Here is a 27,600-nt window from a genome sequence, read left to right on the forward strand (position 1 = left end):
TTTTGCCCAAATGCTAAGAGAATTATCTTCTCAACCTTTTATTTTTATAATTGTTCAGCAAGCCAATTTTTGCTTACTTTTCTTGGAAATTGATCTATGTAATCAGGTGACTATCCATGTTAAGAAAGTTTTCTTTAATTGTGTCTTTGGTTATTAATTTCATGCCAATTAATATGCTTGCTTTCTCAGAAACACCATAATTCTTAGGTTTTCTACAGCTGCAGATTTCCCTTTTCTTATTTCCTGTATATTCTAAGACAAATGCTGAAACACACCCTAGTCATCACTAAACAAATTTTCCAGTGCATCAGTTCTGCTTCTTTACTGCCTCTAAAATCTATTTAAATTTTGATATTATATTTTTAGTCCCCTGGAAATCTTTTTATATTTCATTCAAATTCTTTCACACCTCATCACAGTTTATTTTCATAGATCTCTGCTCCAATTCCATAGATGCATGCCTTCCTAAAATCTGTCAATCATACCAAAAAGTTTTCTAAAGTTCTCTTCTGGTTCTTGACACGAATCATTTTCTGAAGTCTCACTTTTTTTTTCTATAGCATGATGTGTTTATTCCTTATTTGGCATTACTTGTTTGTTTTTTCACAGCTGTATATATATTTTTTCCCTATTTCCTTAACCTTGAACCTGGGATGATCTCTTTAGAACCCATGTGTGTCAAGAAAAGGTGTGTGGGTTTCCACCAGCTCCACTGTTGTGCATCTGGTTGCTTCTCAAATCCTTTCACTCACCTGTAGCTAAAACATTGTTCAAAGCACCTGATGGGTAACATTATTTAGGAGGGAAACAGTCAATGAAAATACGGTAATTCCTAAATTAAATGTTAAGTATACAGAATGAATGGGTAAAAAGTGTGTGCCGTATGTTGTGATAAATCTTATGTTTTAGCTAGCTAGCTAGCTAGCTGTTTTGTTTTGGAGAGAGAGATGGCCCAAGTTGGGGAGAGGGTCAGAGGGAGAGGAAGGGAGAATCTCAAGCAGGCTCCATGCTAAGTGTGGACATGGAGTTTGATCCCATGACCCTGGGATCATGACCTGAGCTGAAATCAAGAGCTGGACATTCAACCAACTGAGCTACACAGGCGTACCTTGTATTATATTTATTGAGTAAAAAAATAAAAGAATAAGACAATGGATTGGGGAAAACATGAATACAACACAAGTAATGTGGATGAAGAATACATTTGACATTGGCATTCAACTACGGAACAAAGAAACCCACAGAGACAACCACACAGCTTCCTCACCCATCATCCCAATCATAGGGCTTCCGCCTAAGGTTAATGATACTGAAAAAAAAAAAAAAAAAAAAGAAAGCCATACATCCAAAGGAAGGAAGCATCAATCAGGGATGAAGCAACACATGTTCTGGCTTGCTCCAGCTCAAGGGGAAATATACATTAGATAATGTATGAAATCATAAGAAGGGCCCAGGTTGAAATAAAATAGAACATACAGAGTCTGTGAACTAGAGAGTGCCAGAGAGCCTGTTGGGTACTACACATTCATGGTTCTCTTCCCAGAGCGTTTGTCGTCGGGGTAGATGAATCATTTGTTTTTGAATCTGCATGGCCTCATTTGTTTTACCTGTCAACATTGCTGGGTGGAGGAAATCTTAAACTAGAAATGGAGGAGCTCAGTCCCTGATTTGCAGGTTCTGGCTGGTTTTCTATCAATTATAGAGCACGGACCTGCATTTTCTCTCTGCCTCTGGCTGCCATATTAAAGGGTCAGTCTCACTGGTGCAAGAGTGAAGAGTCAAGAGCTCCTGATTTTAACATAATTCCCAGTTTCTTATAGGCTTGCATCTACTGTAGTTCACTGGACTGTCAGAAAGCTCTCGCCTCCCTGTATGATCTGACTCTCTGACACTCTGAACGGAGGAGGTAAATGAAATATATGAACCCAACAACATTGCCAGCAGGGTTCTTTCTGTCTTTATCCCACCAAAACTACTCTGCTTGTGAAGACTAAACTGCCTTGGGGGGAAAGTGCCAATACCTGTCCTCACTTCCTATGAGTTGTACTGGGGGAGTTTCATTCAGTCTTCAAATGGCTACAGAAAGGAAAAAACTGATAAGAAAGACAGGGGCTAGGGGCGCCCGAGTGGCTCAGTCAAACATAGGACTCTTGATTCTGGCTGAGGTCATGATCTCATGGTCATGAGATGGGGCCCGGCATTGGACTCTGAGCTGACAGCACAGAGCCTCCCTGAGATTCTCTCTCTCTCTCTCTCCCTCTCTCCGCCCCTCCCTCACTTTCACTCTCTCTTTCAAAAATAAATAAACATAAAAAAAAAAAAAAAAGGAAAGAAAAACAGAGGCTAGGAGACAGCAGCAAGGACAAAGTGGAGATGGATGTCTGGAATTTAAATTGGCACAGCTCTTATGTTTCTGAACCCCAGGGGAGGCAGTAGTGGGAGGGAACAAAGCAGACTGACACATGGGTGGCATGATACAGGGAGCCCTTGACTAGGCTTTCCATCCAGCTCTTAACCTGTAGTCAGCAGAAATGTCTTCCAAATTTGATGATCCATTGGCTGTCACTCCCAGGTTTTAGAGCTGTTGTAAGCCTTCATCTTTTGTGTATGCCTTCATATGTAAGCATGGTGGAAAGGTGGGAAAGATTTCCTGGCACAAGATACATCTTTCCTACATAATTGAGATGAATTGTTAGTTCTGTAGATTGTGTATTTCTATATTTGGGGATGAAAAAAACTTTCAAGTTAGGTCTCTGTCACTAAAAAAGTCAGCTGACACATAACATGTTGCACATACTTTAACTAATGACAAAGTGCTTTATTTACTAAAGAGACATTTTAATCAATCGAAGATTAGTAAAGAATATATTTACTGATTTACAGAAAAATTTAAGAACCTCACTCTTTCTCATTTTTGTAAATAGTTACATTTTCCCTTTGTGATTAAAATTCTGAGAAACCCCAATACAAATGAGAAGATGTGTTTATCAAGGGAAAGAATAAAAATGTAAGCAATGCCAGACAGTGCCAAACCTTCATGGGGGCCATAGTTATCCAACTCAGTATCCAGCAATGATACCAGATCAGGCCCAGAGTCATCAAAACATCAAACCCAAAAGGAACCACAGAAGAGACTTTGTATTAGATTATCTGACATAAACTTGACCCAGGAGACGTGCGTTCCGTGGAAAGGACTTGGAGGAGCCACCACACACTGTCTCACATAATCAGTGAGGAATTTGTATACCACAGACAACCTTGGGCAATGAAAAGACTGCATGGAGAACATAGAACTAGTTGTTCACAGCACAAAGAAACCATTAATGTAGATGAGAAGTGGGGAGAGGGGGCCCACATGACAGCAGGCAAAGTTAGCCTGCCTTCCCCACAAAAACTGTTACAGCCACACTTATCCAACACAGTGGCAACTGGGAAGAGGGAGCCACAGGGCAGGGCAGGGAAACGGAGCTCTAATGACTGTCCAGGTCTTTGAGTTAGGCGTTGTTAGTGGTCATTCCAGAGCATTCTGCTAAGGCCAAGAATAAGAATTCACACAGACGTATCAGGGGATTAAGGTCCCGGGTCCTGGACCCTTGAACACTCAGGCATCAGGCTTTCAGTAGACTAGAGCCTGATACGAAGCCAAGGGCCTTCCTGACAAAGGTTTCCACATGCATCATTCCCAGACCCAGGCCTGCTCTCAGGTTGTAACCAGGCATGAGGTCTCCAGGAGGAAACAGTTCTATTTCCAGGTGGCCAGACTACAGAGATAGGGGGACGGGGAGCCCAGCAGTCAGCAGTAAGGGCAGTGTTCCCCTCCCCCACCTTGCATGCTGAGTATTTAGGGTTAACTACAGAGGAGAATTCTCTGAGGAAGGGGGTGAAGAAGACACAGAGGACAGTGCTTCATGACAATGGCCTGGGAGACTCAATAAGGAAAGCCGGGACTAATTTTTAAATGCACTGCGGTTCTCCTGGGTCAACGTCAGATTCACAAAACAAACACCATCCTCCTGCACAGAATGAGTGCTGGTCAGGGCAGGCTTCTGTCTTGAGCTCCCACTTAAATCCACCCCAGGCCCCACTTTCTGCCAGATGAGAAGCACCTCACAGGGCATCTTCCACGCAGTAGAAGAAGATGGGCGAGAAAGAGGCAGGGAATCTTGCCCAGCGACCGGCCATGGTTTTAATAGCCATAGAAATAGAGCTGAGCTTCCAAAACACATTCCACTTAAACGTTTCTTCTTGCCACGCATGTTAAAGTGGTTTCTGAGTCTGTCATCTCCTAGAAGTGGTCTAATGATTTGGACTTTCGAAATTCCTTCATAACGAGGTGGGGAACTTAAAGTCAGTACCATCCCCATTATGTTGACCTGCCCATGACAGAGGGTGAATTATATGCTTGAAAGCTTAGCATAGGGAAAGGTTAGGGAGGGAGCAAGGGCCTTTGATACTAATGCACATAGTTAAAAGTCAGCTACAGGGTGAAAGAAGGATCAGGACACACACGAGCCAGTGGCTGGAGGAAGGGAGCATGGAGCTGTGATAGGATTCCATCGGCTTTGGATATTAGCAAGAACACAAATGCACACATTGCGCCAGGGGAAGACTATACTGCCATTTTCTTCCAGGTCCCAGGCACTAGACAGCATGCTCCTTTCAAGGAGAGCAGACCCTGCCATAGAAGAGAATGGTTTGGGTTTTGTTGTGTCTGATGAAAAAGAGAAAAGGGTGATTGGCATTAAACGTCACCCAGGATGGTATGGACCTTTCCATGCTGGCAGCACCACTGGCGGCTACTGCCTGGGTGCCATTTTCATCCACCTCCAGAAAGGTTTTATGGACAACTTTTGACAGGTACAAATTGGGACTTGGAGAGATGCCAGTAAGATCAGCCTTCCTTTCCTCGAAGATATCCGTGATGCCCATGCCCTGTAGAGTAGAATTCAGATCATAGCTGTCTTCTAGGGTGAACTGTGGGAAGGAGACGGCTACTGGTTTTTCTGACATATTTTCCGAGCTGCTCCAGACCATTATTTTTTCATGGGTGATGTTCCTTTCAAGCTACAAGAGGGAGAAGATAATGTTCAGGGTCAGATTATAAGCCTGCAAAGGATGCCCCAATTACTTCAAGGGCTTGAGTCTATTTCAACAGCCAGTAGCAATCTTCGAGGTTCTTTCCTAAGCCTCAAAATACTCCTGTTTCATTTAAATTCCTCCAAGCAAGTCTCTTTCCTCTTTAGAAGTCACAAGACAATTTGAGTTCTTTGTCCTCTGGTGTCGAAGGCCCTTGCTCCCTCCCTAGGACCTTTCCCCACACTAAGCTTTCTGTCCTCTGGTGTCTGACAGACTGGTGTCTGGGTGCCGAAGCCCAGCAAAGCTCAGTTGACCAAGTTGCGTGCCAAGCCTTGACATTGTGAAGTTCAACCCCCTCTTCTATAAAATAGAAATAATGCCGTTAGGCTCTTGCAAGGACTGAACAAGATAATGTATGTAAAGGAATTAACATAGTGCTGGCACACAATAAATTTTGAATAATGGCTATTATTGCAGTCACTCTCCAGGTATTTCTCTCTCACTTTCTCTCTCCCTCTGTCTCCTTCTCTCCCACATGGAACAATATGTAGCCAGGCTTCCCCACCTCACAAGCAATCTATTCTGGTATCAGTATCTCCTCTCTGTCAAGGCACATGCACCCAAAAACAGAGTTCAGCTAAAGGGTCGTTCCGTGAGCCATAGCAAATTAGTCTGAGCGAGAGACCAGAAGTCAGGTAATTCATAGAAAAGGATTCATAAGTCCGGAGAACAATTGTAGAAGACTATGAGATTGGAGAGGAAAGTCTTAGCCAACATTTTTGGTATTTGTTCTTTTCTAAACACCAGAGGAAGACCTATCTCCACGAATTCAGATTCTTATATATTCTTTGATATCTCTGAGAGCCAAGGTGCCATCCTTCCTCAGGACAGTAAATGGTAACTTGGGCCACTCTCCAAAGATCTACAATGAAATATTTCGTAGACACTTGAAAGTGAAGACTTACCTCTTCCAGGCCCTTTAAGTTATCTTCAGAGAAAGCCGGCAGCAGGACAAACATGCTGAGTGCCCCCTTGGTATACCTTATTTCAAGGATCTGTGCCCTCAGCTCCTCTATGAAGCCAATCCTAAATAGGCCCTTTTGATTCATCATCCTCACGGTCTTCTTTTCATTCTGTAGTGGACAAGATGGCAAGTCACGGGACTGCCAGAGTAGCTCACAGACTCACACGGCCCCATCACTCCTGAAAACAGGGCTCCATTACGATGAGAAGGGTCTTCACCAGAGGCTCTGAGCCACACCAGTGATCCAACCTAAACAGTCTTCTGCCCACTGATCAGTCAGCCCTTCCTTTACCAACACTTTTTTCCCCTTGGTTTTAATAGGCTTTTCAGCTGCCAAGCCCACCTGTTGGTAAACTGTCTATCCAGGCATCTACCTACAGTCCAGCCTGTGGAAACAAGCCCCACCAGCTTTCTTCCTTCCCTGCCTGCGCCACCCAGTCTCTTGGCCTCATCTTGCCCTTTCTGGCCTGCGTGACCCACCCAGTTGGAGCCTTGGTTAAATGATAACCATCTAAATGCTAAGTAACAACACTTGTTCCATAGGCTTCCATCAGACAGAAAGGCACCATCCCAAACACCTTATGGACATGCGGGGTCATCAGTCTACAGATGAGGATGTACAGTGCCTGCTAACAGGTGACAGGCTGGAGTCTGATCCTTCCCTTTACTCCATTCTACAGTCTGGTGGCTTGGAACGTGGGTTTTTGAGACAAATACTCACAGATGTGAATGCTAATGCATGAATTTAGCTAAGTAACCTAACCCTTGCATTCTTCCCCCTCCCCCATTTCTCCTAGAATGAGAAAAATAATAACACCCACTTTCATAATGTCGTTTTTGGGAAACAAATGAAGTAGTGAGTGGAAAATGCTCAGTGCAGTGAGTGGAAAATGCTCATCTTGGCACCAAGATGTTCAACAATTTCAGGTACTGATTTTTGCTAATAACAAAATATTCTTATTATATTGTATGCTGCAACCCACAGACCTGAAGTTTTCAAGTTGAGAGTACATACTGAAATCATAATTTCTTAGTGGCAATTATGAGCAGAATATATAGAAAACCGTGTGTTCTAATATCATACCTCATTTAGAGAGAAAGGTGCATCCACTGTGTTTTCACAGTCAAAATATTTTTCCCATTTGGCCTTGAAGTAAACAGCATTCACCAGAACCAGCACAGTTGCGCTGTTAATAGTATCCTTGCTGAAGAGTTCCTTGATTTTACCTTTAAAAAAAAAAGGTTCCAGAGAATATCCAGCATATGAATCATGTCAGAGGGATTCACATAGACAGATTATTCTTAATGCCACTTAACATCCCCAAGGATAGAGCATGTCTGATTCAAGAATGAACCCAAGAAAACTACACCATTCATCGTCCCAGAGGGGGCAGAGGTGAGGGTGGGAGTTACAGGGAAGGAACTGTCACTCAACCCAAGGAGGGACCCATTCTAAAGCACTGAGTCTGCTTCAATTCACTGAATCATTGTGGTTGGAACTTGCCATCAGCTATCCTATGCCATGATTTACTTTTCAAAGTAGACCCTGCCACCTGATTATATTATAACCTCCTGGAGAAACAGAACTATTGTGGAAACTTCCTGTCTTAAGCACTCATCACAGTAGAGTGTATATGTTTAAATATAAACAAAAATGCATGTAAATGTGCTAGACCAGGACATAAAACCTATTTGATAGCGGCTTTCGCGTGTGCTGTTTCATTCCATCCCACGTCAACCACAAGAAGTGGGTATTGTTATCCCTTCTTATAGAGGAATAAACCACAGCCAGCGAGAGGTGAGGCTACACAGCCAAAAATCAGCAAGGTCAGCTGAGATCAGTTGTGGGGCCTTCTGGCTCTAGGTTCCTTCCACAGTAACACAGCCCTGAGGCAGACTGGAACATCCCAGGCTGTCAAGCAATCATCCATTTTCAGTGTCCATCCCTTTCCACCTCCAAGTACCAAAACATCAGTTATTTGAATGCATGCTGAGTCCTTAAAGATGAGTAGAGCTTTTTACTGCAAGACTTCCACTTGAACCCCATAATAATAGATTATGTTGACATCACCTACACTTACAATATTCCAGAAGAGTTGGCTAACCAGGAAAAAGTAGATAGTCATGCCTTAATACGAACTTTTTTAGTGAACACACTTTCCTCTTGGCAACTGAGTGGAACCTTGAAGGAATGGGAATTTTTGTGGCATGTGGACCAAGTGAGGGGAAATAATTTTGGAGTTTGGGTGCTTCTCCCAAGAAAAGGCTGGACAGGGGATTTTCACATTAAAAAATTATTCTGGGGGCACCTGGGTGGCTCAGTCAGTTAAGCGTCTGGCTCTTGATTTTGGCTCAAGCCATGATCTCACGGTTGGTTGGGTTTGGGCTTAGTGCTGACAGTGCAAAGTCTGCTTGGGATTCTCTCTCTCTCTCTCTCTCTCTCTCTCTCTCTCTCTCTCTTTCAAAATAAATAAACTTTAAAAACTTATTCCAGGGGCTCCTGGGTGGCTCAGTCGGTTAAGTGTTAGTCTTCAGCTCAGGTCATGATCTCATGGTTTGTGAGTTCCAGCCCCACCTTGGGCTCTGTGCTGACACCTCAGAGCCTGGAGCCTGCTTCTGATTGTGTGTCTCCCTCTCTCTCTGCCCTTCCCTCGCTCTCACTCTGTCTCTCTCTCTCTCTCTCAAAAATAAATAAACATATAAAAAAAAATTTTTTTTAACTTACTCCATTTTACATTGAATCCATAGTTTCACTATTCATCACTAGCTCTAAACCCCCTTTACCCAGAAAACACCTATGTACTTAGTGAAGCATTGATAAAAATTGAGATTTTATCATTTCCATTTCCCTCTGAATAACTAGATTCTCTTCACAATCTTTCTACTGAACTTTTTTTTTAAATGGAAACGGTTAACATCCTGCTGGCATGTGCTTGCCTGAAAAGATTTTACCTTTTATGATGGAGCAAAGAAGCATCAGTAAGTAACATAGCATCTAAGCATTTGACTCTTTGCACCTGCAAAACGGGCTTTGAACATGGCCCATGTTTGTGAGCATCTGGCCTTGACAGACTAGCCATCTGAGAAACCAGGCTGACTTTTCTCCTTTTAAATGGAAAGGAATACCAGCCATAATGTGTTTGGTCTTTCTTACCTTGGCACTGAGATTCAACCCAAAAGTTAATCTGTTGTCTGGACTTTTCGGTGTCTTTCCGGAAATCAACACTTTCAATGGTTGTGTGGTAAAATTGAATCACGCCATCTAAGTATTCCTGTTAAATTGAAATAAAGGGAAATAGTGCAATGAAATCAGATAACTGTGCTAACAGGAGTGAGGCAGTCAGGAGAAGCCTAATGAGAGAGATGTGCCCAGTCATTTAAACAGGATGTGTGTCGTCTCTAGCTATCCCCACTCTTAATTAGCCAGTGGCATTTCACTCATTGTGGTGACAATTTAGGATATAGAGTGCTTGTTCATGAAGCAGTCCACAGTTACAAGGACACAAGCCTTTCCTACCAGATACCCTTTACCTTGGACATCCCATTTGTGGAGATGTTGCAACATGAATATCAAGTAACTTGAGAGACTTAACTATATAACATTCCTCTATTTTTAAGAATTAAAACCTTACTTACTAGTTAGAGTTTCTGGGATGATAAAAGCATTTTGGAAATCAGGTGATGCTTACACAACATTGTAAATGTAATCAAGGTTACCGGATTGTATACTTAAAACTGGTTAAGGAATGCCTGAGTGGCTCAGTCGGTTAAGCATCTGATTCTTGATTTTGGCTCAGGTCATGATCTCATGGTTGGTGAATTTGAACCCCGCATGGGGCTCTGTGCTGACAGTGCAGAGCATGCTTGAGATTCTCTCTCTCTCTCTCTCTCTGCCTCTTCCTTGCTCTCTCTCTCTCAAAATAAATATCGTTTAAGAATGGTTAAAATAGGGGCGCCTGGGTGGCGCAGTCGGTTAAGCGTCCGACTTCAGCCAGGTCACGATCTCGCGGTCCGTGAGTTCGAGCCCCGCGTCAGGCTCTGGGCTGATGGCTCGGAGCCTGGAGCCTGTTTCCGATTCTGTGTCTCCCTCTCTCTCTGCCCCTCCCCCGTTCATGCTCTGTCTCTCTCTGTCCCAAAAATAAATTAAAAATGTTGAAAAAAAATTTTAAAAAAAAGAATGGTTAAAATAGCAATTTTTATGTTATATTTTACCACAATTTTTTAAAAGTTATAAGGTAATATACCAAAACCACTGGTGTGTACATTTTTAATAGGTGGATTATATGATATGTGAATTTATACCTCAATACAGCTAGTTTAAAAGAAAAATCAGTATATAAAATCTCATTTCCATTGTAAGAAAACATACTTATTTTGGCTAAAGTGTGCTCAGCCTGCCCCCTTACAAGGCCAGCCTAGCCAACTGTAGCACACATTTGCCTGTGGTCACACCCCTCAAGTTTATTGCTAAGTCTGTGGCTCCTTCCAGTGGTGACAGAGGAAATTGAAGCCAGGGCCCAGAGGCGTGTTGCTCTACATACACACTGCTTAGCCAGGGAGACAAGCCAAGCACCTTTTTGGCTCCAAATGCAGTCTCCTTCTGCTACACCATTTTGCTGATAGGTGCATACAATTTTATTGAGGGGTGTCCTGATCGTGGTATGAAAGGTGATTTTAGAGAAGTGTTGGTGGGGGTTGGGGAGGGGCCGGAAGAGGACCTACCAAGTGTATCTACTAGGCATCTTCACGGGGAAAGACAGTCACAAGAAGGAAGGCCATTACCAAAAAGCTCCAAAAGCTATTAGTTACATGACCCTCTTTCCACCCACCAGCACCGGCCTCATAAACTGCTCAAGTTGAAAACTGGGAGGAGGGCAATGGAAGGTGTGGGAGAGAAAGAGGTGGGCCCCAGACAGCCCACCAGTCCACGGCACATCCTCCTGTCAGAGAGGACTGTGTTCCAGATGGCAGATGAGTAATCCAGCTACTCACTGATTTTTTTAATTAGTATGCTATATGATAGTTTTAATCACCAGCCATACCAAACTCACCGGACAGATGGGGAATTCCTGCTCTCCGTAAAGCCTGTTGGCAATGCTTAGGGTGTAATCAACTCTGATCCTGTCTAACTTGGAGAGAAGCTGCCCAAAGTAGCAACTGAGCAGTCCACTCTCGTCATTGGAAGACTCAGCCTAACAAAAGAAGAAAAAAATGTGGTTTCATCAGGGGGATGAAATGCCACTAAGGCACGTCGTCATTTCACTTTGTTACCATGTGGGGGAGCAATCTGAGAGGAAGAGAGGCCAGGAAGTGGTCCCAAGAGATGATCGTGGCTCCCACTTGGTATCAAGGTCATCCAGGAACAATACATCTGGGGACTCAGCAGTGCACACTACACTTGAGATCAGTGCACATTACTTTTCTTTATATTCAAAAAGATACAAGAAAAAGACCATCTTCTCTCCACCCTCTTCTTAAACTTTCTAAGGTATGAGCATGGATAACCTGGAGAATATCTTTCCCACTCCTGCTGTGAGACAACCAGTAAAAGCTTTGCGTGTCAGGAGATTTCAGCATGAAACACAAGAGGCAAAAGTGGAGAAAGAGGGTAAGACTCCCACAGCGGATCCACGCCCCTTCCCGCCCTTCATCTTCAACCATGCTCCATCCTGGGGACCTGTGGCCTGTACAACTAGGTGCGTAATGGGGTTCTGATCTAATCGTCTTTCTCATGAGCAGAAGATACCAGATCCTACTCTTGAGAAAACTGGCTGATAGCCAACAACATCTGAGATACATAATCAGAAAGGAACTGGAGGTCATACGGGGTTATTGCTATTGTTGCTGACGATGATGGCCACAATGTAATGTTTGGGAATAAGAAACCATTGCCAAATATAGCACAGCCAGAATGAGTGGTTCAGAAGAAGAGGGGAAGGGGTCTGTGGTGGCTCACCTGCAGAGTCAGAGACCCCCTTGTTTCCTTCTGCCCCTCCAGAGAGCCATCAGCGAGTTCTTCTGGGTTTTTCCTTTTCAGACAGGGATCAGGTTCCTTTCTTTCACTCTGGGAAAACTCATTGAAGTGTAGCACCTGCATGACGGCGATTACGGGGTCTTTCAGACAGTACGAACAGCAGGAAGTCTGAATAGCTTCAGCAACATTTTTACAGTGTCACAGGGACAATGATTACGTGGTCAAACAACAATAGTTTAAAGAATAGTGGATGTTTTACTTGGCTGTGGAATGGAAGGAAAGGAAACTGCATGCTATCTCCTGGGTCTGCATTTAAGAATGAAAGTAACCAGGGGCACCCAGGTGGCTCAGTCAGTTAAGCATCCAACTCTCGATTTTGGCTCAGGTCATGATCTCACAGTTCATGAGTTTGAGCCCCATGTCAGGCTCTGGGCTGAGAGCACAGAGCCCTCTTGGGAGTCTCTCTCTGCCCTTCCCCCCCGCCCCCCACCAATCGTGCTCTCTGTCTCTCTGTCAAAATAAACAAAAATTTCCAAAAAAAAAAAAAAAAAAAAAAAAGAGGGGTGCCTGGGTGATTCAGCTGGTTAAGTGTCCAACTCTTGATTTCAGCTCAGGTCATGATCTCAAGGTTCATGGGTTTGAGCCCTACATCGGGCTCTGCTCTGGCAGTGTGGAGCCTGCTTGGGATTCTCTCTCTCTCCTTCTCTCTCTGCCCCTCCCCTGATCTCTCTCTCAAAATAAATAAATAAATAAACTTTTAAAAGATTTAAAAATTTTTTTAAAAAAGAATGAATGTAACCAAACTAAACGAATTTGGAGGTATCCATGAGACCACACGTGGCTATTGAGCCAGTCAGACTGTTAGTGTAAAATACACATTGGATTTTTGAAGACTTAGCATGAAAAAAAAAAAAAGTAAAAGATCTCATTTTAAAGTTTTAATTGATTGCATGTTGATAAGATATTTTGGATGCATCGGGTTAAATAAAATCAAATACATTATTAAAATTAGTTGCACCTATTTCTTTTTACTTTCTTAGTATGGCTATTAAAACTTTTTAAATTATATATGGGATTTGAATTATATTTTTGTTAGCACTGATCTAGACCTTCCAACCAATCAAGCAAGCGAGGACAGCAAAAGACAAGTTACCCAGAGCAGTGCAGAAAGGCAGGAGACAAATGCATGCCTTGCCCTGCCCAGGACACTTTTGCTGAGCAGGGTGAAACCCAAGGGCCTGGAGAAAGAACATCTGAAATTGAACGTGGAGGGTGCCAACCACACTCTAAAGCTAAGTTTTGCTGATGGCATAATATTCCAAATCAAAGTAAACGCATAAAGCAGGATGAGCTTAGACACATTCTACCTTAATCCAAGAATTCAGCTCCTCCGTATGGGCCTGGGTTCCCATATAACCTCTGTGTTGGATGCTAGATCCAGGGAAGTTATAAGACCCACCTCAGGAGCCTATAGTTTATCTGGGAAGTTGTTCTTGTCACTTTCATTCATTCACTCTACAAATTTATATTGGATGGCTACTATAAGCCAAGTACTGTTCTAGGATAAAGATCTTCACCATCTGGGAGATGATATTCTAGAGGGGGAAGCATATGAAAAATAATACACATAGTAATGATTATTGTATGCAGTACGTTAGAAGATAAGAAGTGCCAAGTAGGGGGAAAGTAGCTAAGGTAAGAGGGAATTTTACAGGGTTGGGGGCCAGTCTGCAGCATTAGACTGCTGGTCTAGTCAAACAAGGTAAGCCTGGTTGAGAAGGTAAACTCTAATCAAAGACTTGAAGGAGAAAGCAAATTATAGATCAGATATCTGGGGTGAGGGAGTGGGGGGAGGAGAGCCAGCAGGCAAAGGGAATGGAGCAAAAGCCCTAAGACATGAGTAGGCACGGCTTACCCAAGGACTCTGAATGACAGTGTGGCTGGAGGAGTGGGGAGGGACAGGATGAGAGAGGGAGTCACCTGGTTGTCTGGATTCAGGTACCAGACCTTCATGGGCTACTGTAAGGACTCCGGCTTCTATCATTAGTGAAATCAGAAGTCCGGGTTTTGAGCACATGAGAAACAGGATCTGATTGAGGTTTTCAAAGGATCCTTCTGGCAGCTGGGTTGAGAACAGACCATCAGCAGAAACAAGGAAGCCCATGAGGAAGTTGTATCCATAAGGGATAGTGGTGGTCAGACCTCAGGGAGACAGTGGGGAGTGCCTATGTTCTGGTTGTGTATAGAGAGGAAAGCCTGTTGGAATTTAATGACAAGTGAGAGAGAAAGAGAGGAGTCAAGGAGGATGCTGTGATCTTTAGCCACCAGATATGTAACTGGGGCTTACTAAATATTTATTTATGGAAAGAAAGAAAACGCGTACATACATTAAAAAATATTGCTAGCAGTGGGGCACTTGGGTGGCTCGTCCCACTCTTGATCTCCAGTTATGATCTCATCGTTTGTGAGTTCGAGCCCCACATTGGGCTCTATGCTGATGGCACAGAGCATGCTTGGGATTCTGTCTCTCCCTCTCTCTCTATCCCTTCCCGGTTCGTGGTGTCTCTCTCTCTCTCTCTCTCTCTCTCTCTCTCTCTTCCTCTAAATTTAAAAAAATGTATATTGCTAGCAGTATTGGTATGGATAACTGTGGAGAGAAAGTGGGACAGACATGCAGACAGACAGAAACGGAGAAGATGAATAAGAACGGCTATCAGACTGTGGAGGCTGGAGAAGTGTCATACCGGAGGCAGAGGTTTAATTGGGCCTTGAAGAGAAAGCAAGGCGGGGTGTAAATGAAAGCTCCGGGGCAGACCAGGCTCCCCCCTCAAGCCCCAGGCTCGGGAACAGCTTGGCTTGCCAAGGAGGAACTAGGGTATGACCCTGGGAGTGGACCTAGAGATACTGATCCACACCTGGTCTATCTGCTGTGCGCTGTCACTTCTGGCTCCCAAGCGGACCATGCCAAGGGCAGCCGAGAGGCTCAGAGGACAGAAGAAGAAGTTTTTATGGTGATCATCTTTGCTTATCTCCTGGAAAAGATCAAAGCCAAATTTGGTGTTTGCTGCAACCAGAGAATCCATCCTGAAATTGACGATAGTCTAAAACCAAAGACAAAACAAAACAGAGAAAGAACATGATGATTAGAGGAAAACAAATAAACAGTTCTCATTTTAAATACACATGATACAGTAATATACAATGATTCAATATGTTATTAAAAACCAGAAAACTAAGGTCACCGTCATCCTGGTACATAGATATTGATGTCCATACCGCTATTGATACAGAAAGAAGTCTGTTTTCATTTAGGGCTGCGAATTAGTTTCCTAGAGCTACCATAACAAATTATCACAAACCAGGTGGCTTAAACAACAGGAATTTATCCTGTCTTCATTCTGGAGACCAGACATCCAAAATCAAGGTGTTGGGAGCATCACTTCATTCTGGAGACTGTCAGGAAAAAGGTTTCCTGCCTCTCTCCCAACTTCTAGTGGTTGCCAGTAACCCTCAGTGTTCCTTGGTTTATAGAGGTATCACTTATCTCCGCTTCCAACTTCATACAGTGTTCTTCCCTGTGCCTTTTGTGTGAGTCTAAATGTCCCCTTTCTTGTAAGGACACCAGTCATTGGATGAGGGCCCACACTAACCCAGTATGACCTCATCTTAACTTGATTACATTTGCAAAGACCCTGTTTCCCAAGAAGAGTACATTCACAGGTACCAGTGATAAGGACTTAAACCAATCTTTGGGGGACACAATTCTACCCACTTTGTGGTAGAACTTCCTTCATTCAGGTAAGACAAATTTACAGGCAACCGTGTCCTCAAAGTCAAGTTTACAATCAAGAAAACTTCATTCCACCTCCTTCTCCAAAGGCTGTTCCCAGTTCTGCTTCAGTCTTCTGCCTGTGCTCTCCCCTCAGCATGCTAGGATTGAGGAATGCCCAGCAAATTGTCATGGGCCATGTCCTTGGTCACCTCACATCCTTCTGACTCACTCCACATGCAGCCTGTAGGACTTGAGGTGCCCCTGTCAGTCATTGATATTGTTCAAGAGATCATTGATCTTGAAAGATGTTGGGAGTTTAGAAATTCTACGCTGAACCACAGGTGATAGAGAACCAACATAAGGAAGTGACTCCTTGAGGACAGATTCCTTGCCCCCCACAATAATCTATTCTAGAAGTATCAAGAAAATCTTACATAGCGCCTGGGTGGCTCAGTTGGTTAAGCATCCAACTCCTGATTTCGGATCATACCATGATCTCACAGTTCATGAGATCAAGCCCTACATTGGGCTCTACACTGACAGTGCAGAGCCTGCTTGGGATTCTCTCTCTCCCTCTCTCTCTGCCCCTATCTACTCTGCTCATGCTCTCTCTCCCAAAATAAATTTTTAAAAAACATTGGAAAAAAAAAAAAAGAAAATCTTACATAGATCTCACTTTGGACCATCCCTCTCCGATGAAATGTCTTTTCTTTTGTCATTTTGTCTATGGATATTGTGTATTTCCTAGAGGGAAATGTGAACCCTCTTGTTTGTGTTTTTTTTTATCATCAGACATGTGGCACATAGTAAACATTAAGAAATCGTTACTGAATTGAATGGTGTACATTGGTTCTAGAATCATCCCAGTTTGATATGGGCCTTTTTAGTCTATAAACCTAATTCAAAAAGATAACATGAGATACCTTTTTTAGAATGTGCTAGATAAGGGCGCCTGGGTGGCTTAGTCGGTTAAGTGCCCGACTTCAGCTCAAGTCATCATCTCACAGTTTATAGGCTTAAGCCCCATGTCAGGCTCTGTGCTGACAGCTCAGAGCCTGGAACCTGCTTCAGATTCTGTCTCCCTCTCTCTCTGCCCCTCCCTGACTCATGCTCTGTCTCTGTCTCTCAAAAATAAGTAAGATCAATAAAATAAAATAGATAAAATAAAATAAAATATGCCAGACATATGTTTTACATATACTAGCTTTAACCCCACAGCTCTCCAGGCTAGATATTGGCAGTCCCTTTATACCAGATGAGTAAAGAATTGAAGAATCGGATCACACACGTTGGCCTAATCTACATGCTGTTTCTGCTGTAGCTTCTATTTCTGCTAAGTTGCCCTCCGTATAGGATAGGCTGACCAAACACACGCCCACTATACGTTGGTATTTTTCCCCCTTGTTCAGCTTACAGTCCATTTTTATCCTTACGTTTTTTTCCTGCCAAATTTGCACATGACTTGTATTTCTCATTCTGTACTGATAAAACTGGGTTCAGTTATGTGTTTTCCAAGAAACCTATGTCCTGAGCATGCCTCGAAATTCAATAATGCGTCACACCTCAGAAATCTACACATCCAACATATTCAGTCTACAACAGTGGCTGGCATTACCCATTTAGGAACAAATTTACTAATAAAGTGGAGAAATCAGATAAAGTCAAGGTGGTCTGGGTTGAGGGGATTGCACAGGCTTTCGTTAAATCATAAAATTTTGGATAAAAAGTAGTCTGATGTTTTTTAAAGCCTCGTTCGTATAACCAAGGTGGATATTTAACTAAAACGTTTGGCATCAAAGGAGAAAGCTTCTGGCTCTTTGTTCATTGCTATTAAAGAAGCCTAGAGACACAACACTAAAGGAAAAGAAGAGATTTGGATTAAAAACTGCATTATCCCAATCTGGCTCTTTAAAAAATGTTCCAGCCATTTGCTCAACTTTACCCTGTTTCTTTGTGTGGATGTGCCTCTGGCATCAGAGGGGTGGGGTGTTCCTTTCTGGCACGAGATGCATGGAACTGAACAACTGGAGTCTTAACCTGCTGTGGAAAGGACGTGATTGCTCATGCAGGCCAACTCCCTTCTTCTTGAGACGAAAAAAACCCAAGGCCCGAAGCGGTGAAGTGATTTGCACCCAGTCACGAAGTTGGCCCGGAGAAAGGCAAGGCTGTGACCTCTCCACGCCCAGGCCTGTTCTCTCCTGGAATATGCGGTGTTTTGTACCCATTTCTAATTCTGCCGCTACCCTTATTCACGCTGGGAGCTGCAGTGCACCCTCAAACTCTCTCTGCCCATTGGTGCGTAAAGAACGAGGAGCGCATGCTAAATTTTGTCTCAGGAGTTTCCCAACCTGGCTCCAAATACTATCATGTTCTCCCCCAGCAACAAGTCCCTTTTCTGAGCCTTAGCTGCTTCTACCCCGTGGACTGGTTCTGAGTTTCCATGAGAGTCTATGGAGCTTTAATTCTGCCCCGCCTTCCAAGGGAGAAGTGAGAATGGCAGTAATAGAAAACCAGCCTGAGAGTCGCAGTATATGTTAGATGACTATAGGTGAGCATTTATTATAGGAAAATCTTGCCTGGGGTTGTAGAAAACTCTAAAATATAGAAACATAACTTTATTGCTGGAGGGGTTGTCGGTGAGAGGATGGGCTAAATGCGTAAGGGGCATTAAGGAAGACACTTGTTGGGATGACACTGAGTGTTATACATAGAGATGAATCAGTGGAATCTACTTCTGAAATCATCATTGCACTATATGCTAACTTATCGGGATGGAAATAAATAAATAATAACAACTTTATTAAAATGGCATCTGGTAATTACCTTTGGAGTGCTGTTGTCGTTTTGCTTGTTTTTAAATCAGAAACTGGCCAAATTTGACAGTGACCTAATTGCTCTTTAAACATTTATCGAGTTCTCCCATTGGGGGGCAGTGATTACACATCAAAGGATGAAATGAACGAGACCCAGTCTCTGCCTCTGAGAAATCCACCCTCTGATAGAGCACGTACTACATTAGAAGCAGCTCCAGTGGGGATATAAGAGCATAGGTAGGAGAATACGGTATTAATTCACAAAATGAAATGGAAAAGGCAAAAGAGTATTATGTAGGAAAAAAATTTTAAACAGCCCTCATCAAGACTTATTCGAGTATTATCCTAAGAATATTCAAACAGGCAATTTAAAAATATAATACTGTTAACATTTTTAAGTCCACTTAACACTGTTTTTATTCATTAGAGATAAGCTTTGGTGGGCAGTAAAAGTCATGTCATGTTGTCACAACAAAAGATAAAGTAAAATAAAAAGAACTCTAAGGTCAGTTTTCTTGTCCTTACCAAAAATCCCTTTACATCAGTACTAATCTGAAAACAGTAGGACTAAACCAGTCTCCAAATCCACTGGATTTACAAGTGGGACCAACTTACCCATAAATGGACAGTAGAGATCTAATCATCATCATACTAAAATGTAACCATAACAGATATTTTCCAGAGATGCAAAATCATTTTCAGATTTAAAAAACTGTGTGCACAAATACATTCATACAAACACTTCTGTCACAGCCCAAACTCAGAAGCAAACCAAATGTCCATCATCAGTAAGATAAACAGTTTGTGGGTTACAAGTCCTACAACGGAATACGCACACCCATGGGTCTGAGTGAACTCTAGTCACCCCATAATAACATGGATCTCACAAGTACAATGTTGAGTGAAAGAAGCTGTACAGGAAGGGTCCATAATAATACGGTTATATATGACTTTTCTATATATTGATGTATGTATATATATTTATACATAAATTATATATATATATTTAAAGTTTAATTTTACTTAAAAATTTTTTTAATGTTTATTTATTTTTAAAGGAGACAGAGACAGAGCATGAGCTCTGAGAGGGAGACAGAGAATCTGAAGCAGGCTCCAGGCTCTGAGCTGTCAGCACAGAGTCCAACTTGGGACTCAAACTCACGAACTGTGAGATCATGGCCTGAGCTGAAGTCAGATGCTTAACCGACTGAGCCACCCAGGCGCCCCTCTAAAGTGTAATTATTTTAAAATGTACTGCAGATGTATTACTAAGCATGGTAGCAAATTTTGAGACACTGCAACTTTATTTGTGTTTAACACAAGAACCAGGATGCTATTGAAAATTGAAGACTAACTTCTGACAATGAAATGTAGTCTCCAGATGCAATTAGGATGTTCTCTAAGCATTAACAGGAGGTTCTTTACATCCGCTCTGGAAAACATCTACCACACAAAGAAGTTAGTTCAGCTAAGTCTAAGCCCAAAGGCTGATTGCTGATGTAAGCTGCTTCTTAATACTCCAAAACTTGAAAAACTTGTACATAATTTACTTCAGTCATCATTATTTCCAAACAGAGTTGAAATAATCTTTAAAATAGTAAGGTCCTTCAAAAATCTATTCAGCTCAAGGAATTAATAGTATCCCACCTATGATGACTTTATAATAATAGCTACCATTTAATTCGCCTACAATATGCATGGCATTTCACAAACGTTGTCTCTAATTCTCAACAACCGTGTAAGTTAGAAATTATCTTCATTTTAAATCCAATCATTAAGTGACACAGCCAGTCTACAAATCTGGCCGTTCAGTCCAACATCAAAGCCACCGTCTTTCTTCCTACACCACGCACTGCTGTTGGAGCAGATAATCCTGTGCTCCGCAGGACCATGGCTCGACTAACCCACCACGTAGTTTCATGACAGGAAGATGTTCTTCTAATAAATAAGAAAATAATCATGTAAAATAAGGATAATAAAATAATTAAACACGTATTATTGGTTTCATTGGTGTCTCTGACCAGTGGCCACCACTGGGCATCCATCAGGACTGCTCTGACCAACCTCTCTGCCAAGGAACATCTTGAGCTCCAGTACGTCCTTCCAAGACTCCTCTAATCTGCTGAGAGATTGCTTCTCTACACTGAACATTTACTTAAAAATCTCACACACATTGCATTAAAATCCATGCAAATGTGTCATAGAAATAGATGGGAACTTCGTGATTGCAAACAACTTTATCCCAAATTAGACCTGACTTAGGTCATTTCGTACTTACTGTCCCCAGTATCACCTCCTACCATATCACCATAACTTTAAAGGCAGGGGCTAATTGGCAATTTTTATTCAGGAGAAAAAGGAAAACTAACTTTGATATCAATAAAAATATCAGCATATTTTTGCCTACAGTTCTTTCCGAATAAGTGATTCATTATTTAACCTCTAATGAAGCAAAAGCACTTGGGTTCTCAAATTCAAAGTTATCGTGCAGAGGGAAGAAAATCAGGCATCATTAATGATATTCTGAAACCTCAACAATAAATTTGAATTTTTCTCTCACACTATTGACAAATCAATTGTCTTTATTTTCCGCGTGCTTTCTAATCTTGCAATTATAGCAGAGGTATAAAGATATTAAACACACGACATTCATATTTCTGTTTCCCTTTTCATGCTGTGAGGTGAATTATTTTTTTATATTTCTGTCTTTGCTTCCAAAGCATAATTCTCTTCCAGGCAGGTTCCGTGTTTTATATTCATCTTTGTACCCCATCAGTAAAGAATGTAAATCATGGCACAATAAGAGCACTTAATAAGCTTTTATGGATTTATTTGCTAACATCTGCCCCTTTTTCATTGCAAATAATTCGAATGTTTGAAATATTAGATGATAATTCTGTATTTCATATTCACTCTGCATACATTCTGCAGGCACCTATAATCGATAAAGATGTTACATAGCAGAATCAACTTTTGATTAACTTTCTACTGTTTTAGGAATAGTTCACTTGTGAAAATTGGTTTCCTTTACAGTGAAAATATAAAAGTTTAGACAAGATAGGTTTTCCAACACCCCCAAAAAAATCTTGGGGAAAATTGTTCTTTACTATATAGTAGGGAGAAAAAATTATATCCCCAGAATATTTCATGTCTTGTGATATTCATAATGATCACAAAACCATTAATAACCCAAGAATGAAATTCCAACTTTACACAGGTAGATGGTCTACTGCTAGAATAAATACTCAGCTCTGGTTACAGCTAACTAAATGACAAACAATATGGAAAAACAAAGAAATAGTTGTGAAAGATGCAATCAAAAGCATTTCCAGGGGCATCTGGAAATGGTGGCTCGGTCAGTTAAGCATCTGACTTCGGCTCAGGTCATGATCTCACGGTCCGTGGGTTCGAGCTCCACATCGGGCTCTGTGCTGACAGTTCAGAGCCTGGAGCCTGCTTCGGATTCTGTGTCTCCTCTCTCTGCCCCTCCCCTGCTCACGCTCTGTCTCTCTCTCTCTCTCAAAAATAAACATTTTTTTTTAAAAAAAGCATTCCCAATTTATGGTGCAAAAGAGAAATGCAAGCTCATATTATTTAGAATATAGACAATCTGACAATCTATTCATGGTGAAGGTAGTAGTTTTAGAAAAGCTACGGAGGATGAGACCAGTGCTAAAGTTGAATGGGCTAATAGATATGAGCCGCCAGTCCAAAAATCTGCTTAAAATTCAGATATTTAATGGTGACAAATAAAAAAATCTTACTTCTGATGTTTAAAAATAGATATTCTAAATATTGCATCATTTTATATTACAGAAATAACAAAAAGATAAAATACAATCTGCCAAGCATGTAAAGATTTTTAAAACTATCCAAACATCCACATTTTAAGAAAATCAAGCAGGTACATCAGACAGCTGACCGGGTGCAGGGGGACCAAAGAAGGTGACAGATGTTGCTAATACCTCCTAGCAAGTATTGCCACATTTACAAGAAATTCAACACATCATCAAACCAACTGCTCTTTTTTAAAAGACATTGACTTAATAATAAAAATGCCACATCCTTTGGCTTCAGCCAAATCTCTTTTGGCTTTCTGTAATTTGAAATAATTTTCCAGTGCAATATGCATTGTTAAAAATGATATTAGGCAATGCTCGCAGTTACCTTCTTGCCTTCAGAGTTGCTGCTAACAGCTGGCTGGGTAAGTTTCAATCCACACCCCGTCGGGAGTGGAAAGATATGAACTTTGCCCCTCCCACAAGGGCACTTTTCCAAGACCCATTTGGGAATCCAGGGTAAAATTGTCATTGATTGATTAAAGAGAACAAAAAAGAAAAGTGTGTGGTATATGTATTTTCAAACAAATTTAAACCTTCTATGTTCTCCACTAAAATATTTAACTTACCATGCTTATTTTTTTAATGTGTATTGATTTATTTTGAGAAAGAGAGAGAGAGGGAGAGAGAGCAGGGAAGGGGCAAAGAGAGAGGGAGAGACAGAATCCTAAGCGGGCTCCACGCTGTCAGCACAGAGCCTGACGTGAGACGCAGGGCTTGACTCAGGGCTTGAACCCACGAACCATGAGATCATGACCCCAGCTGAAACCAAGAGTCAGACACTTAACTGACTGAGCCATTCAGGCTCCCCTTAACTTACTGTGTTTGTATTTTTTATGCTTTTCCAGTTGGGTCTCTTTTGAGATGCCTCATTTGACCTACACCTTTCAACCCAAATTCCTATACTAGAGAGAGAAGAAGAGAACTATTATACTTCATATAACCATTGTGTTGGACATTCTCTTATACTCCCATTTCTATATTTTTCTAACCTTTTTTTGACTGCAAAATGTAAAGCTATTCTCAATGTTCTTTTTTTTTTCCTGCAGCAGCCATGGGGTGGAAATGGGGGTTACGATTTAATTTATCAACTAGAATAGCTGAATACCAATCAGAGAATGGAAATTATCAAGATCTGCTGATTGACCAGGTGGGGGTGCTTTCCAGAAGAAAACTACTTTGCTAGGAAGCTAAGAACTGATCAACCGTGTGCCAGTATCTCCAGAAAGTCTGTCCAATTTCATCTCCACATCCTGTGATCTGCTCATCTCTTTATCTTATTTATTTCCTCAAGGAATTTTAGAGCCCCAGACACTCACTCTCTTCCTTTCCCTTCCTCCCTCCCTTTCTTCTTCCTCTCTTCCTTCCTTCTTCCCTCGTTTCTGTCCATCCTTCCTTCCCTTCTTTTTTCCTTCCCTCTTCCCTTCCTTTGCCCCCTTCTTTCCTTTTCCCCTTTTTTTTTTATCAGCCTTCTAATAAAGTTTTCATGGGGCAAATATATTCCAGCACTAAAAAAACCAAAGTTTCAAACTGAGTCAGATAGCTTCTGATGTTGCTTTTAGTTCTAACATTCTGCAGTCCTGATTTGTTTGTGGCTATAAACATGGGGGTCGGTGAATCGAGAACAAAGGTTGTAACTAGGGAAGAGTTAGGAAGAGTGAAAACTGTGGAACTGACAAGATTTAGGGACAGAACGAGGACTCCTCTCTGGCCTGGTTCCCTTTTTGACAGCTTCGTCTTCCTTTCCTAACATCTTGACAGACAATAATATTTCAGAGCTCCAGCCCCACAAATATGATTATATGAGACAGAGAAATTCAAAAGAAAACTTTTTTAAAGTAGGGATATTGCCATTATGGAGAACATCAGCTGCTTATAGATAACGTACGTACGTCTATATGGAGAATATAACCTGCTTATGCAGCTAGTGGTAGTGTATAAATGCAGTAAGTACAAGCCAGTTTTACAAGGCAAGATATTGACCAATGGAAATCCGTAACTGATCATCGAGAGGGCCTCTCAATTATCAATAGTGAGTGTAGAAAGCAAATATGTGGTTAATTCTCTTCCCTTCCTTTTTTCATTTGAAAAAATGCTTGTGGGTTTTTTCTCTAAACTTTTCCACAAAATTCTAAAAACCATCATTTTTCAGTTGAATTTTGTCATTGATTATGACTTACAAGAGGCTGGAAAATTTTAACGTGTAATCAATTAATACTCCATTCCAGCTGATCAGTACTTCACACATCTTTCAAAAAAGATACTATTTACATTAAATCCAGGGTGTGGATTTCTGGTTGTCACATTTGTTGTCGTTGGCGCTGAAATTCGCATCGCTTTGGGCTTCTGGGTGCCTGAGCAGATTCAAAGCTTGTTGGAATATCTTTCATCTAGGATGGCATCTGTTTATCCTCTCAAATAATCACCTGTTTATCTTCCGATATAATGCAACAAAGGTCTGACTACAGATGACTGTACCCTACAAGCCTAAAAATTTGGTGCGGTGTGATTGTTCAATCAGCAATGATGACATCTGCCACTAAATGTAGCTAAATATTCAGGTACGGTAATAAATTGCTCAGGAGCATGTGAGAATCCGTTGAGCACCTACAATGTGCTAAGCATCGTGTGCGATTTTGCATACATAATAATCTCATGTGAGTGAAAAAAGTCAGTCTCTCTAATGTCAGTGACTTAAAGTGTCAGCAAATTACACTAGAGTTTGAAGGAATGTTGGAGGTCGCTAACCCAACACTGCAAGGCAAGCTGGCAAGGCTTTCTGTGTCAACAGGCTGTGAGAACACAGTTTCATCAAGGGCAGAGTCGGACGGCTCCTCCTAGGTATGTTACAACGCATCATGAGTTATGAACCAATCTTTTAACTCGTTACTAACTAGTCATTTTCTGCCCAGATTAAAAATCCAGGAATGCCAGAACGATTCACCGAAGTCTTTGCCAGCTGGTGATGCAACACAATATGATTAAAATTCTCCGGTGCCATAAAGGCAGTCTTTTTGAAAGACTGTCGAGAGGCTCCTTTTCTTCTAATTTTATATCACATCACCGAGGAAACAAAATGTGTCTGGGGAAAATATCAGCATGGAGGCCTTTGAATCTAATGAAAAATGGATCTTTTACGTAAACTGCTGACCTCACATGCATCGTTTTATCCTCCAAACTTAAAAGCCTGGGTAACAGCATATAAAATCAAACACACACACACACACACGCACACACACACACACACACACACACCACTAAAACAACAAAAAGCAACAATAATAAAGATGAAAACACACCAAGCTTGTTTTAGCACTTGCACTTACTCTTAAGATATCAATCACCCTTTCCATAAAAGCCCTCAGTTCTCCTAGATCCCAGGCCGAGGGCTCCAGGCTTGGCATCAGTACCACTCCCTACCCCAATGGGACAGAGACACAGGGACTGCAGAGGGTCAAAGCTACGAGATGGCGAAGAATACAACACAGAATCAGCAGTACATTTGCGATCGGAGGGTGCAGATCCCGCTCTGAATCTTACTAGCCTGACATCTAGAGCAAATACCTCTTGAACTTCAATTTTCTCACCTATTCAAAAAATAGGAATAACAATGCGGCCTTCCTTGCCCTAATATGTTACACAATATGTTAGTATTACTAGTATAATTACATAGAATTAGTACTGCATAAATGTTTTTTTACTTCTTAACAAAATCCGTATGACATCTATCTATTTCTTCTGTAATTGTAAACCAGGGTTTCAACATTCTGATCAAGGTTCACAGACTACAGTCTTTGGGTTAAATCCAGCCCACTGTCTCTTTTTAATAAATAAATTGTTATAAACACACAGCCGTGCCCATTCATTTACTACTGTCTGTGGCTGCTTTCCAGCCATAATGGCAGAGCTGAAGAGTTGTAAAGAGACCATATGGCCTGCAAAATCAAAAATATTTATTATCTGGTCTTTACTAAGAAGTTTGCCAGTCCTTGCTTTAAATGATAAAGCACCATAATTTTTAACACCTATGAAATTTTTATAGCCTTAGATATATAACTTCTCTTTACAAAGAACAAACGTTATAATATACTGATAAGAAATACAGTTTTTTTAAATTAAAAATATGCATTTGGGGGGGGTGGGGGGTGCCTGGCTGGCTCAGTTGGTTAAATGTCTGACTTCGACTCAGAACTCACATTCGTGAGTTCGAGCCCCGTGTCAGGCTCTGTGCTGACAGCTCAGGACCTGAAGCCTGCTTTGGATTCTGTATCTCCCCCTCTCTCTACCCCTCCCCCAGTCTCTCTCTCTCTCCCTCTCTCTCTTTCTCTCTCTCTCAAAAATAAATAAGCATTTACAATTTTTTTTCAATATGTATTTGGATTTGACCTCAACCCCAGGCAAAACTCTAGATCCCTTGAATACTGCAGTAAAAGAATAGCCCAGACATCCATTCAGTAAATAACTATTTCTGAGTGCCTACTATGTGTCAGGCGCTGGCTGTCCGGTGAGCAAGAACGTGATTGCCCCTGCGCTCATGACAGCTAGTGCAGGAGGAACTTACATCCCGGACTGTCTTACCTGCATCTAGATGTCATAAACATTTACAGGGGACCTAATATGTCACAGGCCCTTCCGCATCCATTACCTCACTCAGTCCTTCCAATAAGTCAAGGAGGAAGACATTGTTTTCCTAATAGACAAATGAGGAAAGCTAGGACTCAGACACATTAAGTTGCTCGCAGTCGTGAAAGTAGAAAGTAGCAGGAGAATGTGATGATAAAGTAACACCTCCCTTTCCCCCCAAGGCCAGGAATAAAGATCTTCAAACATCTGGTTTCAACGCTGCGACCACTGGCCTCAGAGACACCTGCACCACCAACTGCTTGCCCGCCTCCCCAGGACATACCTGGAAGCCGGTGAGAACCGTCCCCAGCGAAGGTTTGTGCTCTGATGAAGTCGATTCAGTTATCACACAGAGGAGGGAGCAGCCAAGGCTTACCGCCTATGAAAACTGGTAAGGACAGGTGTTGAGCAAGTAATTCTATGCGCTTTTTAATTATGACCATGAATCACAATGGTTAGCCTATAAGACAGAGTGGGGG

General features: G+C 41.8%; 1 protein-coding gene across 1 annotated transcript; it reads right to left on the reverse strand.

The window, feature by feature from the left end:
- Nucleotides 1-1,106: 1,106 nt before the first annotated feature.
- On the reverse strand, nucleotides 1,107-27,510 carry SERPINB12 (serpin family B member 12). The gene is made up of 8 exons (XM_058691873.1): nucleotides 27,405-27,510; nucleotides 14,990-15,175; nucleotides 12,057-12,191; nucleotides 11,152-11,292; nucleotides 9,255-9,372; nucleotides 7,185-7,327; nucleotides 6,042-6,209; nucleotides 1,107-5,064 (listed from the first exon to the last, which is right to left on the reverse strand). The coding sequence occupies exons 2-8, from the start codon at nucleotides 15,155-15,157 to the stop codon at nucleotides 4,660-4,662; spliced, it is 1,278 nt and encodes a 425-aa protein (XP_058547856.1). The 5' UTR covers nucleotides 15,158-15,175; nucleotides 27,405-27,510; the 3' UTR covers nucleotides 1,107-4,659.
- Between the last annotated feature and the right edge of the window lie 90 nt (nucleotides 27,511-27,600).

The sequence above is a fragment of the Neofelis nebulosa genome, chromosome 11 (genome assembly GCF_028018385.1).
Source record: "Neofelis nebulosa isolate mNeoNeb1 chromosome 11, mNeoNeb1.pri, whole genome shotgun sequence".
Lineage (NCBI taxonomy): Eukaryota > Metazoa > Chordata > Mammalia > Carnivora > Felidae > Neofelis > Neofelis nebulosa.

Coding starts and splice junctions, on each gene's coding strand:
- SERPINB12 (XM_058691873.1), bottom strand. CDS start 15,157: ATGGATTCTCTGGTTGCAGCAAACACCAAATTTGGCTTTGATCTTTTC. Junction 12,192..14,989: donor GCGCACAGCAGATAGACCAG/GTGTGGATCAGT, acceptor GCCGTCATGCAG/GTGCTACACTTCAATGAGTT. Junction 9,373..11,151: donor AGGAATTCCCCATCTGTCCG/GTGAGTTTGGTA, acceptor TCAATTTAACAG/GAATACTTAGATGGCGTGAT.